The sequence below is a fragment of the Pleurodeles waltl genome, chromosome 3_1 (genome assembly GCF_031143425.1).
Source record: "Pleurodeles waltl isolate 20211129_DDA chromosome 3_1, aPleWal1.hap1.20221129, whole genome shotgun sequence".
NCBI classification, from domain to species: Eukaryota; Metazoa; Chordata; class Amphibia; order Caudata; family Salamandridae; genus Pleurodeles; species Pleurodeles waltl.
Window position 1 is genome coordinate 156551330 of NC_090440.1, and position 20656 is coordinate 156571985.

The 20656-nt window shown below is 45.1% G+C and overlaps 1 protein-coding gene across 2 annotated transcripts in view; it reads left to right on the forward strand.

The window, feature by feature from the left end:
• The window catches only part of SCAPER (S-phase cyclin A associated protein in the ER), a 2262878-nt gene that overhangs the window by 888652 nt on the left and 1353570 nt on the right, over positions 1 to 20656 (forward strand). For both annotated transcript variants that reach the window (XM_069222023.1, XM_069222024.1), the window contains exon 17: positions 1319 to 1474. In XM_069222023.1, the coding sequence (XP_069078124.1) occupies positions 1319 to 1474 (156 nt within the window). The remainder of the gene's footprint in view (positions 1 to 1318; positions 1475 to 20656) is intronic.

A 20656-nucleotide genomic window follows, 5' to 3' on the forward strand; every position in this document is an offset into this window, starting at 1 on the left:
ATTTTTAGTCTCTCTTTAGGCTGCAGATGATAATTAGGATTACACGTCAGCAACTCTTCCTTCTTCACCTTCACAAAACCCTCATACTATGCTTGGCAAGTTTGTACTTCTTTTTTTTTTTATGGACTGGAATTGCAGACCAAAGGCTCCCTGAGAATAGATGTCTTCTATTACATTTATATTTTGAATATGTTTATTTTCAGATGGAATTTTCCTTTCTGTTATTTCACTTAAGTTGCCTTACTTTTCTTTATTGTACTTTAAATACGACTAATGATTTAGAAAGATCTTAGCACAAGTTTATGCCGGAGCAGTAAACATTATGTATACGTCTCCAAGAGTAGTTACAGAAAGCTCTTTTGTGGTCACAAGCCATGCGATTCACAAAATCACTGGGTTTAATACCTCAAAGAAGCTTTTTTTATTTTATTTTAATTTTCTACAAAACGCAAAAATCTTTTTTATGAGTTGGAAAAAGTTTTTCAACTGTGTGAAAATTGCAAATAGGAGAGAAGGTGAAAGGCATCGCCGTCCTATTTGCAATTCACAAAACAATGTCTTAATGGTTTGATACTGCAGTTGTGGTTGCAAACCATTGATCAGTTATCAATCCCCATATTGGGGTGGCAAAAGGGGAATCAATCTACAAGGGGCAGCTTCCTGTTTGAGATTTGTCAAGGTGGACTGTGGGGAGTAATGCAGCTGCCTGTAACCCTTGGTGCCTTTGCTCTAATGGATACGGCCTGCTTTATAAGAGTATTTTCCCTTTAGGAAACCAAATGCAAGGACTGAAACCTTCTGTCCCATGGAGGCTTCCATCTCTGCATTCACAACCAATCTCAGGGAGTCGCAACCTGCCTAAATCATTTTAATTAATCCTTGTAAATAGGCAATTAGTCGGGCAACCTATTCGAATGTAGAGTGCATTGCAAATTACATTCCCGTTTGCAAACTGCACATCCCTGGTTTTTGAACGGGAACCAAACATCGGTCCCAAAGTTCTCACTGTACTTGTGTAGTGCTTTGGAATGGCAGAGGAATTCCTCAGAATGTCACCATGTTTGTGATTATTATTGATAATAGCCGTATATACAGATGTTGCTAAATTATCGATTCCGTTAAATGTTTTATGACTAAGAAGCATACAATGCTGCTCCTACATCAGTAATGAAGAATCTGTGGGTGAGACTTACTTGGTAGGAAGGGTGTTATTTGAATCGAGAATGTGTATTTTATTGGGATCTTCAAAGTTACCAAAGATATTTTAACACATGAGGGAACATTGCATTGAAAAGGACTGCTCAATTTGTCACTGCAGGTGAATGAAATTGCGTTTATAAACACATTAGAAGCACAGAATAAACGTCACGATGTGTTAGCGAAACTGAAAGAGTATGAACAGAGACTCAATGAACTACAGGAGGATCGCCAGCGGAGACAGGAAGAAAAACAAGCCCGTGATGAAGCTGTTCAGGTGAGGACTGTGAAATACCCCTTTTCCTATTCCATGTGTGCTGCTGATGCAGGTTTTTAAATGAGATTTTCACCCTTTAATTTCTTTTAATTATTTTAAAAGCTTTATTTAGTAATGTGAGGGCCCAGTAGTTATCAGTGCAGTGGATTAAAATCTCAACCTGCAATAAAGAAAAGCTTCCAGCCCAGGGTTCCGAGAGTATTTGTAAAGACATTTAAAAGAATGAAATTAAGAATCAATCATATATGTATCAGAAGCCTATGAGTGTTTGAAAATTAGAACAATGCAAATATCTAACAAATATATTTATCACCAATTTCCTGTAGTTGAAAAGATTACAGATGAGATTCACGATTGCCTTGGGACATACAGGAGTTAAGCAGAATAATACAAGGGCATTCAGAATGACAGCCCAAGCACTTAAGCCATCAAAGTTTGAAGCTTGAATGATTGATGAATGTTAATTAATGAGCAGTGGGCATTAATGCCCAGGCTACTCATCAGTAGGATATGGGTGGATCATTGATAACTTTGTGGATTTGGGAGCAGAAGCGGTGGGGAAATTGTGGCAGACCCTAGGTAATCCATAACGACTTGTAAGAGGGTACATCACCAGCGATTGTGAGAAAGATGCATGCTTGGGCATTATGGAGTAACCCTAGGGGTGCAGACATAGTTCTAAAATAATTCAGCAAGAAGGATGTAGGTAGAAAGTAAGTGGGTTGAAGGTAAGAAGATGGGGAGTGCTCAGAGGTGCAGTACTTTCATCTGGAAAACATTCTAGAGCATGCAATCACTAGATGTAGAGGGAATATACTGGTGATTAGATGAGGTATCTGATTGTATGCAAGCATTTAGAATAACAGATGATGTGGTCAGCAAATAGATTAGATAGAGCAAAATAGATTTAATAAGCTCAGGCTAAAAGTGACCATCAAGCAAGTGTATGTGGTTGTAATCGTCATAAATACGGCAACTTTTAGATCAAGTTTTAGTTGAATCTTGGACAGTTGGACAGGTAATTTGCAGTTCTGCTGCTGAGTGATGTGGTGAAATCGTTCATTAAAATTTATATGCGAGGTAAATAGGAACATATTTATTACTTCCTAGGCAATGTTTGAGGGTGCTTCACTTCACAGTTTAGAGAGAGCAAGTTTGCAAATCATTAATGCCCAAAGTTCAAAAGACTGGCTAAGCATTTGTTGCTTCTTTAAAGTGGAGATTTCCTGCTGGATATTATCTTTGCTGGGATGAGTCCTGCATCCTCCAGAGATTGAGAGTTTCTTAAGTGGGTAACTACAGGTGAGACTATTCATCTGGAGAATGCATGATGATTCAATCAGATAGCAGTGTGGTATGACTGAGAACAAAGTAAAGTAATCACAGAGGAGGTGCCCAACATTAGGTAAGTTGCAGTATGTTGAGTGTTCTTGATTGACGTTGGGCAGTTTTACAGAATGCCCTCAAAAAAGAAATTTTTACTAGTTTAGTCAGGAGATGACTGGGCCTGAACCTTGGAACTTCAACTTCGTTATGAAATTTGACATTCCATTTGCCTAAACAAACAAAGTTGAAATAGAAAATCTTTCTTTCTACACTTTTTTGACATGTAGGTCAAATTGCAGCTTCTTTCAAAGAATAAAGCCACACCATTTAACATCCTTCCCAGACTTAGAGAAATTCCAAGATGGCCATGTTAATTTCCAAATATCTAAGTTAGAAGTTGAAGGTGAAGTAGGATTTGATCTTTTGGGTTTTGAATTTTGGAAAATATAGTTCCTTTCAGCTCTGAAATGTAAGTTATTGAGTCCGATGTATACATTATATCCTGGGTGATACCTTAATGCCAATATGTCCTTTAGAACAAAAAACACAAAGGGTAGTTGCATAAGCAACGTTTTAAGTAATTTGAGTCTCCTAAGCAGTACCTTTTCTTGGGCTAAGCATTTACAATGACGTTTGACTGCTAGATCATTTAAGGATATGAAACAAACAATCTCATGTGTATTAATCCACCCTCAAAAGATTTTGGTCTATTCCAATGTATTTTACATTTGGAAATCTGGTGCAAATAAACAAAAGGAATATAATTTAAATAGTAACAAGCAGATGTTCTTCTTCAAGCAGTCTTCATTTAAAGCCATAAGCACTGAAACTATCCTGCACATCTGCTCTGGCTCAGTTTCTCACACTTTTCAGTCGGTTCAAAAGACTATAGTTAGGTAAATTTTGCCATTTATAACCGCTATCCCATAAAAATGCATTTTAAGTGGCAAGAAAACACAAATATGTTATAAAGTAAAAATGCGAGAACAAGTTATCCAGTATTGGATCTTTCATAAATTCACATGCTTGAATCATCCCCGTCGTCGAAGTGGGAGTCCCACGGTACATAAAATAGCAATAATTAACAAATTTTTTTTTTTGCCATAGGCTATAATGGAGACAGCAATTGCTCATATCCATGACCTTTTGTGAAAGGACCCAAACCTTCCTGCTGTCCAATCACCAGCACCCTTTAGAACCTTCTCCAGAGAAGCTCCCTTCCTCAGATTTTCTACCGCACGTCGTGTGAAGGAAGTCTCCCTGAGCTGTGCTCAGTTTTTCTTCTACTTCAGAACATTTCCTCTCAAAAGGAATTGAAAATATGTCGGGTTCTTCTAGAAAAGGCCTTTTCCGCCCTTGCAAGACTTGTGGAAAGAAAAGGCTCCATGTGGATGACCCACATAAAGACTGCTTGTATTGTCTCTACCCACAACACCAGGTTAAAGACTGCAAGATATGTCGCACCTTCTCCACAAAGACCCTCAGAGACCGTGAGGGCAGGCTCCTGACATGGTTACAGGTTAAATCCTGTACTTCAGGTGAGGAGAGTGGGTCAGAGAGGCCACATAAAAGGTCCAAATTTGAGGACCTGGGCCACACAGAAAAATCTAGGAAGAGGCAGAAATCACATCATGGGAAGGGCTTACAGACTTCAGTCTCCTCTGAGCCTTCCTCTCCTCTTCAGAAGAAGGAGTCCTACCGTCTCTCTCCTTCTTCAGAGCCTTCTACTTCTGGAAAAGTGACTCTAAAAATCAGATCGACGACACCACCGTCGACGACCGTGACGACGATGACGGTACCTACAACTACCGTCTCCACTACATCGTCGACGAGACCGTCGTCAGCGTCGACTACTCTTAACACGATGGTAAGGGCTCCTATCCTCTCACTCAAGCCTCCGTCGACGAGTACACCATCGACGACAAAAAACATCGTCGTTTATAACACCGTCGACGACTGCCCTGTCGAATATAACGTCAGCGACGCCAATGTCATCGGCTGTTTCACCGTCGACGGGGACACCGTCAAAGAAGTCATCGTCGACGACACTACCGTCAACGAGACCATCGTCGATGGAAAAATCTGTACCATCCACGGCTCTATCAACTTTCACCCCTTCGACGACGGCACTGGTGCCTATTAGACAGATAGAGGCGACTCCTACCTCTTCCAGGTCTCCAGATCTCCGAGCCATGGTCAGGATCACATCTCTGCCCACACCGGACATTTATCCAATAGACACATCTCCAAACAAAGTGTCGACTTTAGTACCCAGTCATCTTCTTGACTGGGAGGAATCTGATGAAGGTCCATTCGGAGATGCACACAGCCCCTCACAGCTCCACGTCAAGTACCAAGATGAAGATGACGAGGATGAGTATGACCAATACCAACCATACTACTCTCATCAAGAACAATATTACCAACCAAGAGAGCCTCCGCATAGAGACTCTATACAGATGCCTTCCTCCTTAATCCAGGATTTACAATCTATGCTACAGGATTATAGGAGAAGGTTCCCACTGGCAGCAGAAGATCAGCCACCAGCGCCAGTTTCTCTGGTGACACCAATCAATGTCCCTCCTCCTCCAGCTACTCCAAGAATGACATCCCACTCGGTGTTAGCCGCACCCCCTAGAGATGAAGGATCCACTTCAGGGGAAGAGGAAGGAGAAAGTTCTACTCCGCAACATCCTACTGAGGAATGGGATGATTACTTAGCCCCCACTCCTTCTCCACCACCTCCTCGCCCCTCTGATTCTCCACCCGAGGACATAGGTGGTTTCCATAATCTTATGGACAGAGCCGCTGTTCACCTTTCACGCTTTCACCTTTCAACATCTGTCTCCCAGTCGGAATGTTTCCTACATGATTTTAAGGAGCAATCACGGAAGTCTGTACGGTCCATTCCGATTATTGATTTCATATGGAGCGAAGGTACAAAGATTATGCAAAACCCGGCTACAGTCCCTCCAGTTCAGCAAAAACTGGACAAGAAATACAAGGCAACCCAAGATTCTCCGGCATGCCTTACTGGCCATCCAAAGCCTGACTCAGTTATCTCACAGGCTGCTCAAAGGCACTCCAAAAACCCATTGACGCCTATCTCTACTCCTCCAGACAAAGTAGGACGGAAATTGGACAATATAGGCAAAAGATTCTCCTCCATGACAGCAATCACTGTCAGAGCAGCAAATTCTTTGGCAATTCTAGGTCGTTATGACCGCCAAATGTGGTCCAACATGCAACCTTTCTTGGACCTCATCCCTGAAAGTAAGCAAGCAGAGGCATGGAAGATCCTCCAAGAGGGTGAGCGTACGTCGGAAGAAATTATCGACTGCGCTCTTGATATAGCCTCTACTGGTTTTCGTCAACTAGCAGGTGCCGCGGTCTTACGCCGGCAAGGTTGGCTCAAAGCCACATCTTTCAGGCCGGAAGTGCAGTCCCGAATCCTAGACATGCCTTACAATGGCAAATCTCTATTTGGCAAACATGTAGATGACGCGCTCCAAGCCATCAAGACTGACACGGACACTGCCAAGTCCCTGGGTACCCTGCAGTATCGGAAACAGCCCTTTCAGGGTGCTAGGGGAAGAGGTTTCACCTCATTTCGAGGTTCCTTCCACAGGCAATACCAGCAATCCCAGTATAGGCCTTCCTACCACCAACAGTACAGGCAATCATCTACTGCTTCCTATACCAAACATGGAGGTAAACAAAGACAGGGTTCACAATCCAGAGATCAACCCAGAAAACAATGATCTTCTACAGGCACCGGCTATGCTCCCCCAAAGCCCGCACCATCAGCAAATAGGAGCAAATATTTCCAACTTCATCCAAGAGTGGAAGGAAATAACATCAGACAGATGGGTGCTGGATATAGTGACAAGAGGTCATACCCTGGAATTCATACAAAAGCCACCGCATCAGGCAGATCTCTCCATCTTCGTCTGCTTCAAGGGGAGGTATTCAGCCTTCTTGCCAAAGTAGCTATAGAGGCAGTTCCTGTACAACAACGGGGTCTCGGATTCTACTCCCGTTTTTTCCTCATAAGGAAGAAGTCAGGGGAGTGGCATCCTATACTAGACCTCAGGAAACTCAACAAGTTCCTTCGGAAGCAATCTTTCCGGATGATCACACTGTCAGATATCCTGCACCTCCTCAATCCTGGAGATTTTATGACAACTCTAGATCTCCAGGACGCCTACTTCCACATACCAATACACCGAAAACATCGCAAATATCTCCGCTTTACAGTAGCCGGTGCCCATTATCAGTTCAATGTCCTACCATTCGGTCTCAGATCAGCTCCAAGAATCTTCACGAAATGCCTTGCCCCGGTCGCAGGTTTCCTCAGAAGCAAGGGTTTCCAGGTGTTCCCATACCTGGACGACTAGCTCATAAAAGCTCCGTCATCTCTACTAGCTTCCAAAGTGACAAACGCCTGCCTAAACCTATTCCACAGTTTGGGTCTAACAGTGAATCTACAGAAGTCAGTCGTGCTTCCCTCATGCAGGAGAGTTTTCCTGGGAGCAGAATTAGACACCAGTGGCGTAGCGTGGGGGGTGCAGGGGGGGCTGGCGGCACCGGGCGCAACATCTGGGGGGGGGCGCGCTCGCACTCGCGAGTGCTAAAATCCACCGGTTAGGGGGCGCAAATTACTTGCCTTGCCCCGGGTGCTGACAACCCACGCTACGCCACTGTTAGACACTATCCAAAACAAGGCATATCTCACTCTAGCAAGGCAGCAGAAGCTGACCCACTTAGCTGTCAGAATCTCCGCAAAAGAGTTTGTTTCAGTACGACTGTTCAAGTCGCTCCTGGGCATGATTTCCTCAGCCATAGTCCTAGTACGGCTAGCAAGACTCAAAATGAGGCCACTGCAAGAAGAACTGCAACTTCAATGGACCCAGTCGCAAGGGTCCTTCGACGACTTGATAACTATCACACCAAAAATTCGGCAGTCGTTGAAATGGTGGTCTCACACCAACCACCTCTCCCAAGGTCTTACTTTTCTAGCACCAATAACAGACTTTGTCATCACCACGGATGCCTCCTTGGAAGGATGGGGAGGCCACTTGCAGGACATGCGCATTCAAGGCAGATGGTCCAAGCTCCAAGAGAAGCTCAGTCTCTTTGGAACTGGCTCACACTGAACCACCGCTGCCTCAGGGCGGAGCACCTGGCTGGGGTCAACAACACTCTAGTGGACTCTCAGCAGGACGGACGACAACTGCCACGAGTGGGAACTCAACCAGAACATACTCGAGGGCATCTTCCAACGATGGGGTCGGCTGATCCTAGACTTGTTTGCCACCAATCTGAACGCCAAATGCCAGTTTTACGCCAGTCGATACCCACTCCCGGGGTCGTGGGGAAATGCTCTTTTGATGAGATGGTCCAGGATCTTTGCATACGCTTTTCCCCCCATCCCACTGTTTCCCAGGCTCCTCAGGAAAATGAAGGCGGAATGCTGCAGGATCATTCTTATAGCCCCCAAATGGCCCAGACAGTACTGGTACACGGAGCTCCTACTCCGGTCCGTGGCCAATCCAGCCCGCCTTCCTTGCAACCACAATCTTCTAACGAAGAATCAGGGTCTCATCCTACATCCCCACCCAACTTTACTACAATTGCCTGCTTGGCTCCTGAGTACAGAGAGTTTCACGATATGAACATCGATTAAGAATGTAGACTTATATTATCGAAGGCATGAGCAGAGAGCACAAACAAGACGTACAAACTCAAGTGGAAGAGATTTTGTGTTTGGTGCTCTCAGAACAATTTTCACCCATTTCAAATGAACCCTGAGCAAATTCTTTCTTACCTGCTCTCTCTCTCCAAAGCTGGTCTTTGCCATGCATCAGTCAAGATTCACCTAGCAGCTATAGCCTCATACAGCCGATCGGCTGAGATGCCATCTATCGGCTCATCCAGAGTCATCAAACAGTTTATGAAAGGGCTTTTCCGCACTTTTCCCCTGGTGCGGTTACCTCGCCAGAGTGGCACCTTAATATTGTCCTTTCCCAGCTCATGAAAGCTCCTTTCGAGCCCATTCATAGGGCGGAACTCAAGTACATCACTTGGAAAGTGGCAACCTTGCTTGCTCTCACCTCTACCAGGAGAGTCAGTGATATACAGGCGTTCACTACTAAAGAACCCTTTTTAGTTTTCTCTGAAGACTTCGTTATGCTCAGAACCAATCCCAAATACATTCCCAAGGTGCCCTCTTCGTTCCACCTCAATTAACCCATTATTCTACGTACCTTTTTTCCAAACCCTACTACGATCGCAGAGAAAACTCTACACTCTTTGGACATCAAACGATGCCTAAAATTTTATCTTCAAAGTACCAAACAAATTAGAAAATTAGACCAACTCCTAGTATCTTATTCTCTTGGACGACAGGGAACGGGAGTAACCAAGGCCACTATAGCCCGATGGATTTCCTCGACAATCCAGTTCTGTCACACCAAGGCAGGAAGACCGCTGACTAGGCGCCCGACAGCCCACTCCACGAGCGCAGTCTCCACATCGGCTGCTTTGTTTCAAGGTATTGCCTTTGATAAAATATGCCAAGCTGCGACATGGAAAACTACGCACTCCTTTACGCAGCACTATTGTTTGGAATCATCACAAAGAACCGACCCTCTAGTAGGACAAGCTGTTCTATGCCATCTCTTTCATTAAGGTGAGACCTTTCCTTAGTTATAGACAAATGGTTTGAGATGCAAACAACCGTGATTTCTACTATACTTCCATATGAATATGTAATATGTATGTATATATATATATATATATATATATATATATATATATATATATATATATATATACATATATGTTCGATGGCATGTGTAGCTGCAGATGCACATGCTTTGCACATCCTGCCATCTAGTGTTGGGCTCGGAGTGTTACAAGTTGTTTTTCTTCAAAGAAGTCTTTTCGAGTCACGAGATCGAGGGACTCCTCCCCTTTCGGCTCCATTGCGCATGGGCGTCGACTCCATCTTAGATTGTTTTCTTTCCGCCATCGGGTTCGGACGTGTTCCTTTTCGCTCTGCGTTTCGGTTCGGAAAGTTAGTGAAAATCTCGAAAAATTAGACGGTATTGTTTTCGTTCGGTATCAGTCCCAAAACTCCACAAAATAAACAGTGACTTTGATGTCACAAATCCCCAACACATAACACCAGTGGGGGGGAGACTAACCAAGTTCTACAAAAACTGGGAGGAAATAACAGACACGTGGGTCCTAGCCATTATCCAGCATGGTTATTGCATAGAATTTCTAGAATTCCCTCCAAATGTCCCACCGAAAACACACAATATGTCAAAACAACACATGGATCTTTTACAACTGGAGGTCCAAGCGTTGTTGCAAAAAGATGCAATAGAGTTGGTACCAATTCATCAGAGAGGAACAGGAGTTTACTCACTGTACTTTCTCATACCCCAAAAAGACAAAACTCAAAGACATATATTAGATCTCAGAACGTTAAATATCTACATCAAATCAGATCACTTCCACATGGTGACACTGCAGGACGTAATCCCATTGCTCAAACAACAAGACTACATGACAACACTAGACCTAAAGGATGCATACTTCCATATACCGATACATCCTTCACACAGAAAGTACTTAAGGTTTGTATTCCAAGGGGTACATTACCAATTCAAAGTGTTGCCATTCGGGATCACAACTGCGCCAAGAGTTTTTACAAAATGCCTGGCGGTAGTGGCTGCTCATATCAGAAGACATCAAATACATGTGTTCCCGTACCTAGACGATTGGTTAATCAAAACCAACACGCAGGAACGGTGTTCACAACACACAATGTATGTCATGGAAACCATTCACAAACTACGTTTCTCACTCAACTACAACAAGTCACACCTTCAGCCGTGTCAAATACAACAATAATTAGGAGCAACAATCAACACAACAAAAGGGATTGCCACTCCAAGTCCACAAAGGGTACAGGCATTTCAAAATGTAATACAGGCCATGAACCCAAAACAAAAGATACAAGTCAAAATAGTAATTAAACTACTAGGCATGATGTCCTCATGCATAGCCATTGTCCCAAACGCAAGATTGCACATGCGGCCCTTACAACAGTGCCTAGCATCACAATGGTCACAGGCACAGGGTCAACTTCAAGATCTAGTGTTGATAGACCGCCAAACATACACCTCGCTTCAATGGTGGAACACTATAAATTTAAACAAAGGGTGGCCTTTTCAAGACCCACTGCCTCAATACGTAATAACAACGGATGCCTCCATGATAGGGTGGGGAGCACACCTCAACCAACACAGCATCCAAGGACAATGGGACACTCAGCAGAGACAGTTTCACATAAATCACTTAGAACTACTTGCAGTATTTCTAGCGATGAAAGCATTTCAACCTATAATAATCCACAAACACATTCTTGTCAAAACAGACAACATGACAACGATGTATTATCTGAACAAACAGGGAGGAACACACTCAACACAGTTGTGTCTCCTGGCACAGAAAATATGGCATTGGGCGATTCACAACCACATTCGCCTAATAGCGCAGTTCATTCCAGGAATTCAGAACCAGTTAACAGACAATCTCTCTCGGGATCACCAACAGATCCACGAATGGGAGATTCAACCCCAAATACTAAACCCTTCCAAAGATGGGGGACACCACAAATAGACCTATTTGCAACAAAAGAAAACGCAAAATGCCAAAAGTTCGCATCCAGGTACCCACAGGATCAGTCTCAAGGCAATGCGTTATGGATGAGTTGGTCAGTGATATTTGCATACGCTTTTCCCCCTCTCCCACTCCTTCCATATCTGGTAAACAAATTGAGTCAAAACAAACTCAAACTCATACTAATAGCACCAACTTGGGCAAGACAACCTTGGTACACAACACTACTAGACCTCTCAGTAGTGCCTCATGTCAAACTACCAAACAGACCAGATCTGTTAACTCAACACAAACAGCAGATCAGACACCCCAATCCAGCATCGCTGAATCTAGCAATTTGGCTCCTGAAATCTTAGAATTCGGACATTTACACCTTACACAGGAATGTATGGAGGTCATAAAACAAGCTAGAAAACCAACCACAAGACATTGCTATGCAAATAAGTGGAAAAGATTTGTTTATTACTGCCATAATAAACAAATTCAACCCTTACACGCATCTGCTAAAGACATCGTCAGCTACCTACTGCACTTACAAAAGTCAAAGCTAGCTTTTTCATCCATTAAAATACATCTCACCGCAATTTCAGCTTATCTGCAAATTACACACTCAACTTCACTATTTAGGATCCCAGTCATAAAGGCTTTTATGGAGGGTCTGAAGAGAATTATCCCACCAAGAACACCACCATTTCCTTCGTGGAACCTCAACATTGTCTTAACACGGCTCATGGGTCCACCGTTTGAACCATTTCTAATTGCCATCACATCTCGAAGAAGAGTACGTGAAATACAAGCATTTACCATACAAGAACCATTTATTCAGATACACAAGCATAAAGTAGTTTTACGAACAAATCCTAAGTTCTTACCAAAAGTCATATCACGTTCCACTTAAATCAAACAGTAGAACTACCAGTGTTCTTTCCAGAACCAGATTCTGTAGCTGAAAGAGCACTACATACATTAGACATCAAAAGGGCATTAATGTACTACATTGATAGGACAAAACAAATTTGAAAAACAAAACAATTGTTTGTTGCCTTCCAAAAACCTCATACAGGGAATCCTATATCCAAACAAGGCATTGCCAGATGGATAGTTAAATGCATTCAAACCTGTTATCTCAAAGCAAAAATAGAACTGCCTATAACACCAAAGGCACACTCAACTAGAAAGAAAGGTGCTACCATGGCCTTTCTGGGAAACATTCCAATGACTGAAATATGTAAGGCAGCTACATGGTCTGCGCCTCATACGTTTACCAAGCATTACTGCGTGGATGTGTTAACAACACAGCAAGCCACAGTAGGACAAGCAGTACTACGAACTTTATTTCAAACAACTTCAACTCCTACAGGCTGAGCCACCGCTTTTGGGGAGATAACTGCTTACTAGTCTATGCAAAGCATGTGTATCTGCAGCTACACATGCCATCTAACGAAAAATGTCACTTACCCAGTGTACATCTGTTCGTGGCATGAGACGCTGCAGATTCAAATGCGTCCGCCCGCCTCCCCGCGAGCCTGTAGCCGTTTTGAAGTTGATCTTGAACATTTGTAAATTTGTAAATATATCGCTTTAAACCACATTATGTACATACATATTTACTCCATTGCATGGGCACTATTACTATAATACACAACTCCTACCTCACCCTCTGCGGGGAAAACAATCTAAGATGGAGTCGACGCCCATGCGCAATGGAGCCGAAAGGGGAGGAGTCCCTCGATCTCGTGACTCGAAAAGACTTCTTCGAAGAAAAACAACTTGTAACACTCCGAGCCCAACACTAGATGGCGGGATGTGCAAAGCATGTGAATCTGCAGCGTCTCATGCCACGAACAGATGTACACTGGGTAAGTGACATTTTCCATATATATGTGTATATCGGCATTTACAACATGAATTTCAGTATATGTGTACATGTACTTAGAAGTATCTATATTTCTTCGAAGCTCACAATGAGAAATGTATGAGTTAACTATTTATATTAGAGATAGAGGGTCTTCATGCTCGCACCCTCCATCCACGTTGGATACAATGTTTATCAACAATACTGCTGACTATTCAGATTCAAGCATGTGAATTTATGAAAGATCCAATACTGCATAAGAAAACAAGTTACTTACCTGTAGCTACAGTTATCCAATATTGGTATCTTTCATAAATTCACATGCGACCCACCCTCCTCCCCTTTGAGGCTCGCATTTCCTCTCAGGTTATAATTTTTCACTCTCGTGCTGGAAAATCTGAGGAAGGGAGCTTCTCTGGAGAAGGTTCTAAAGGGTGCTGGTGCCTGATTGGACAGCAGGCAGGTTTGGGTCCTTTCACAAAAGGACATGGATAGGCTATATGAGCAATTGCTGTCTCCATTATAGCCTATGGCAAAAAAAAAAATATTTGTTAATTATTGCTATTTTATGTACCGTGGGACTCCCACTTCAACGGGGATGATTCAAGCATGTGAATTTATGAAAGATACCAATACTGGATAACTGTAGTTACAGGTAAGTAACTTGTTTTCTTACATACAATTGGTAATAAATTATCTGGTAGATACATATTCTAGATGCAGATTCCTTACCTTAGAATTTCCCCCAGGTGTCAATCTGAGGCAAGAGAATTTTATTTTTCCAGTACCACTGCACACCGTTGGGTGGCGTTGATTAACTCTGCATCCGTCGTTGGTGTCATGGTCGCCGGATATGACATTGTGGGTCGTATATAGGCACCACCCCAGCACACTGACGTCAATTTCTTTTCACAACTTTCCACGCCAGAAGCATGGAGCCATGAAGAACACTGACCCTGGTGATCCAGAACTAGGGCCCTGAAAGGGAAGTCCCTGTCCCTAGAAATCAGTTCGCAGAGCGGAGTGGATAGGTGGCTCGGTAAGGAATCTGCAACTAGAATATGTCTCTACCAGATAATTGTTACTGAAGGTAAGTAACTTGTTCATGTGATAGAGAGTTCTAGTTGGCAGATTCTTTACCCCAGAAGAGATACCCAAGAATTACCATCCCCGGAAGTAGGATCTGTGAACCAAGATGATACAAGGAAGTCCTGCAGGATCGAACAAGCAAAGTACCCTTCCGTTTGGACCTGACTGTGCAGGCAGTAGTGTTTGGTAAATGTGTGCACGGACGCCCACGTTGCTGCCTGGCAGATGTCCAGGACTGGAACTCTGTGTGGTAACTCCGTGGTTGCAGCTGTTGTTCTGTCAGAGCAAACGTGCAAGCCTTCCGGAGGTTGCTTTTTAGCCACTGTGTAGCACATTTTAATGCAGAAAACAACCCATCTAGAGATGGTTCTCTTCTGCACAGCCCAACCTTTCTTCACACCCACATAACCCACAAAGAGTTGATCATCCCCCCAGAACTCTTTAGTACGATCAAGGGATGGAGTAGCCCCTACAGACTATTTTTAAAACCCACCTCTCTGATGTGATGATGGTGTGCCAGCAGGGCAGGTGATGGCGAATCCAGCTGTTGACTGGTCCCTGGTGGAGAAGCTTCAGACTAGGAAGGTTTGGAGACTGCGGCTGGGAGCAGTGTACTGGCTAGACTGCTTGCTCTCTGATCCATGCTGACGCTGGATCTCATGTTCCCAGCCACGCAGCGGCTGGGCAGCATGAGCGGCACAGTGGCTGGTGGAGAACGGACTTGGCTGTGTGACCCTTCCACAGCGATGAAAGGGGCAAAAAGCAGACTGAGGGGAGCGGGTGGCAGATGTAGGGCCAAGGGACTGGGCTCTAGCCTGGGACTCCTTAAAACACTTGAGCTCCGAGTTTGCTTGGTCTCCAAAGAGACGGGTGCCATCAAAGGGCATGTCCATCAATGTGGATTGGGCATTCCCCGAAAAGCCAAGGCACCTCAAGGCCACCGGCATAGCAACTGATCTGCCTAGAAAGTGGGTCGTATTCAAGCCCACATCTAATCATGAACTGAGCTGCGCCTTTCCCATTAGCAACACCTTGGGAGAGAATGGCCTGGGGCTCCTCCAGGACCTGTGGCAGCACTTGCGCGCCCGTGTCCCATAAAGTATTCGTGTAACAGCCCAAAAGGCATGTAGTGTTCACGGACCGCAACGCCAAGCTGGAGGAAGAAAACAGGTTCTTCCCAAGGTGTAGGAAGCTATCTCTGTATATACTATATCAAAATGAGATGTAGTGTGCGCAGAGTTCAGGATTTTCCGAGAGGCTTAACATAGGCTAAAGTAGATAATACTAATGCTCTCTTCTGTGGTAGTGTGGCTGAGCAGTTAGGCTTATCAGAGGGTAGTGCAAAGCATTTGTTGTACACACACAGGCAATAAATGAAGCAATCACTCATTGACTAACTCTAGGCCATTTGTTTTTATATAGCAAAAATATATTTTGTTACTTTATTTCTAGAGCCACAAGATTCTGATCGCATATATGTACATTTACAAGTAAGTAGTAAGCATATGTATCAACACCACTTTGTTTCAATTTGGCAAGTTAAATGGTTGTCAAGTAGATAGCAATAATCTGTTTTAAAAGTTGACAGTACAATTTCCAAACACAGGCCTTAGGGGGAAGAAAAGTTAGTTTGGTTTCAAGGTATGTACAGGGCTTACAGTTCCTGTCTCCAGGGGTTAGGATGTCCACAGGTTAAGATTCAAGTTAACCCCAAACACCCACCACTAGCAACACAGAGCCGACCAGGTGCAGAGATCAAAGTTGCTGCAAGATTTAATATGGGTTCCTATGGAGACTGGGGGCACTCCGAATTGGATCTGCCAGCAGGTAAGTAACCGTGTCTTCCGAGGGAAGACTTGGGAGGTTTAGGAGAGCACCAGGGTTGGCCACAGGTCAGCACCAAACATACTCTCTCAGAGGCACAGGGGCAACCAGGTACAGGGTGCAAACTTAGCATAGGGCTCGCAATACTTTTGAATAGGGGATCCCGTTGGTCACAAGTAGGCTGCAGGCTGGGTCCAGGAGGTCCGCTCACAGAAACCACTGGCTGGACAGAGAGGAGGGCTGCCGGCTGCATGTTACTGCACTGGATGTCGGGTTCCCGGAAGCCAGGAGGCTGCGGGTACAGGGTACCTTTTGGTGTTGGGTATTTCGTCCGGATCCTTCACAGGTAGGTGGGTCCTCTGGATTTAGTCTGCAGGCATTGTCGTGTTGGTCAAGAGGGGTCAGTCCAGGGTGGATACTAGGTCAGAATTGCCTGGGGACCTGCTCTAGACCATTGGGCCACCTGGACACAGGTCGTCGCATCACCCAGGTGCAGAATGGACAGGGCTCGAGGATCCGGGGCTGTTCTGGAGTCCTTTGCGGGAATTTCTTTGTAGACCGGGCCGCTGTCCTTGGGAGATCTTGGGCGTCTGGTGAGCAGGCAGTCCTCTTGGGGCTTTTAAGAGGTCGCTGGTCCTGCAGGATGCGTCACCTTTTTGTAGCAGTGGCTTCAGAAGCTGGAGACAGGCTGGTAGGGCTGGGGCCAACACATTTGGTGTCTTCAGTCTTCTCTGCTGAGGGGTCAGCTTAGCAGTCCTTCTTATTTCTTCTTGTCTTCTTGAAGTCGCCAGGAATCTGGTGACCTGGGTTCAGAGGTGCCCTTAAATCCTGGATTAAGGAGTGTTACAGGGCTCAGGGGGCAGTAGCAAGTGGCTACTGTCCCTGAGGGTGACTACACCCTTCCCGTGTCCACTCCCTTTGGGGAGGGGAACACAGAACTAACCCTATTGGTCCCTGTCTTCCAAACCAAGATAGAGGATTCTGCAGGGAGGGGGGGTCACTTCAGTTCTGGACACTTTAGGTGGGGAAGGGAGAGTTCCCAGCTGAAATGGTTACTCCCCCCTGTTTTTCCAATTTTTTCTGCTGGACGTGCCACCAGAAGTGGGGCTTTGTCCGGTGGGCAGGCATCTCCTCTAGTTGGAATGCCCTGGGGCACTGTAACAGGAGGCTCACAGCCAGTTGTTACATTTCCTGCAGTGGGGAGGTGTGAAGCACCTCCACCCAGTGCAGACTTTGTTTCTGGCCTCAGTGAGCACAAAGGCTGTCACCCCATGAGGTCAGAAACTTGTCTGGAAGTGGCAGGCTGGTCAGTCCTGCTCTAAAGGTTTGGCTATCTTAAAGGGGGCATCTCTAAGATGCCCTCTGTGTGCATTGTATAATAAATTCAACACTGGCATCAGTGTGGGTTTATTGTGCTGAGAAGTTTGATACCACACTTCCCAGGCTTCAGTGAAGCCAACATGCAGCTGTGGAGTTCGTAATGACAAACTCATAGCCCATGTACTTTGTATGACCACACTGCACTTACAATCACTAACAATGAACTTATACAATGTAGGGGCACATTGCTAATGCAGCCATGCTCCCACCTGTAGTATAGTGCACCCTACCTTAGGACTTTAAGGCCTGCTAGAGGGGTGACTTACCTATGCCACAGGCAGTGGTTGGTGGGAATGGCATCCTGAGAGGGATGCCATGTTGACTTTACCTTTTTCTACCCATCAGCACACACAAGTTGGAAACGGCAGTGTGCAAGTGCTTGGTGAGGGGTCCCTTAGGGTGGCATAATACATGCTGCAACCCTTAGGGACCCTACCTGGTCACAGAGCCCTTGGTACCACTGGTAACTTTTACAAGGGACTTAGCTATGTGCCAGGTGTGCCAATTGTGGAAACAACACTGGTGCTGGGACCTGGTTGGCAGGATCCCAGCACACACTGTCAAGTCAGCATCAATATTAGGCAAAAAGTGGAGTGATAACCATGCCAAAAGGGGCATTTTCCCATACAAAGTGATCCAGCCTTTTGGATTCCCTTGATGGGGGAGCGGAAGGAAACACGCCATGGTATGTTGAGGCTTGGATGGCAGAGATCTTGGGAGGTAGGATGTGGGGTCAGGAACGTCGCGTCGTTAGGCACAGGCCTATGATGGCGGGATATTGTCCTATTGATAGTAGACCCTGTGCTGGTTTTGGGCCAGGTCCCCAGCATGACATCAGTGAGGGCCGAGGACCACACTACCTCCCTAGTGCAGGTCACGACCAGTGGCCGACACCAGGGAGAGGTTTTCTAAAAATACCCTGGGAGTCTCCCATCATGAGGCTCGCTGACGTCACTGTTTTGTTTTCTCCATTGGAGCAGGAAGCGGCCACAAGGCTGCTTCCTGCTCCAATGGGGAAAACAGCCTCAAACGGCCTTCCCAACGTTCGGGAAGGCCTCGTTTGAAAGGGGAGACTCTCCCCTTCCAAACGAGGAAGCTGCGATTGAGGGCCAGGAAACCCCACTAGACACCAGGGATTTCACGGGGCGGGCTCGGCCCCCTCGGCAAACGGGCTGCCATTACCTTCGCTATAATATAAATTAAATGTATGGGTGGGGGGGGCTATGAAGAGATGAAGGGCACTTTTGCTGGGTATCCGAGGAGGAGGTTATGAGAGTGGGAGCACCAATAAGGATTGTTGGACTGGGCGCTACAGGTGCTAAAGACTGTGAAGATTGGTATTTGACAAGGTGAAGTAATAGTGTGTCTTTTTTTGAGTGTCTTGAAAGAATGTGCTGATTGAGGGGAAAAAGCGAAGGTTAGGTGACCTCTACTGTTGCACGTATCACACACACACACACACACACCAGCAATTTTGTGACTGTCTACATAGGCTAGTGTTTTAGAGCAACAGTTTAGCCAGTAGCAGAGATAGCATCTCGTTGGACGACTGCTGCTCAAGCCCTCACTCGGGTCATAGAGGATATATCTGACGTAGGATCAGAGACTGAGACAGCAGATACTGAGACACATCTGAGGGATAGGACAATGGCGCAGACCCTGGGAGTGATTTTTCAATTGGAGGAGTACCATTTGATAACTCTTCCAGTGGTTATGAGGGAGGTGATGAGGACAGTCATGCTGTCCCTTCGCAAGCACAGTCTGTGCAACGGTACAGTAGTGGGGGGTTAGCCCAACCCAAAGAGCAGGTGCATGCGGCGGGAAGCACAGAGAGAGTGCTCTCTTGGGAGCTCCCCAATTTAGTTCAGCCCTAAATTCCACTGCCCACATCGTATTGTGGAGACATCAAAATTATCAATCACAAAACAAACTGGTTTTGTAAAGCAGGCTCCTGTGTTTTTGGTCCTGCGCTCGGCGGACATGTAGGAAAACATACCAAACACAGACATTTTTGGAAGCTAGACTTCCGGGGGAATCCATAGAGGTGTGGATTCCCCAAGTTTTCTTACCCAGAATACCCTGCAAAGCTGAAATGTTGAATAAAATCTCTATTTTATTCTTGCATTTCTGTCACACAAACTACAGGAATATGCTGGGATCCACAAAATTCCTACCACCTAGTGTTTCCCCCCCTGTCCTGATAAAAAAACACTACCCCACCTGAGTGCCTGCGTCAGGAATGGATCACCCCAGGGTCAACAGTTGCCCTCATGTAAGGACCAACATTGACTGTTGTGTGATCTATTCATGTCGCGGGCACTATGCCTACTCACACAAGTGAGTTACCATTTTTATTGGGAGAGTTGGGGGGAACGCTGGGTGGAATGAAATTTGTGGCTCCTCTCAGAGTCCAGAACTTTCTGTCACCGAAATGTGAGGAAAAAGTGTGTTTTTTTTGGCCAAATTTTGAGGTTTGCAAAGGATTCTTGGTAACTGAACCTGGTGAGAGCCCCACAAGTCACCCAATCATGGATTCCCCTAGGTGTCTAGTTTTCAGAAATGCACAGGTTTGGTAGATTTCCTTATGTGCCGGCTGAGCTAGAGGCCAAAATCCACAGCTAGGCACTTTGCAAAAAACACATCTGTTTTCAATGTAAAAAGGTGATGTGTCCATGTTGCGTTTCCTGTCACGGGCATTAGGCCTACCCACGCAAGTGAGGTACCATTTTTATCGGGAGACTTGGGGGAACACAGAACAGCAGTACAAGTGTTATTGCCCCTTGTCTTTCTCTAAATTTTTTCCTTCCAAATGTAAGCCAGTGTGTAAAAAAGACGTCTATTTGCCAAATGCGTTGTAATTCAGATGCTAGTATGGGCACCCGGAATTCAGAGATGTGCAAATAACCACTGCTTCTCAACACCTTAACTTGTGCCCATTTTGGAAATATAAACGTTTCTTCGATCCCTATTTTTCACTCTATATTTCAGCAAATGAATTGCTGTATACCCGGTAT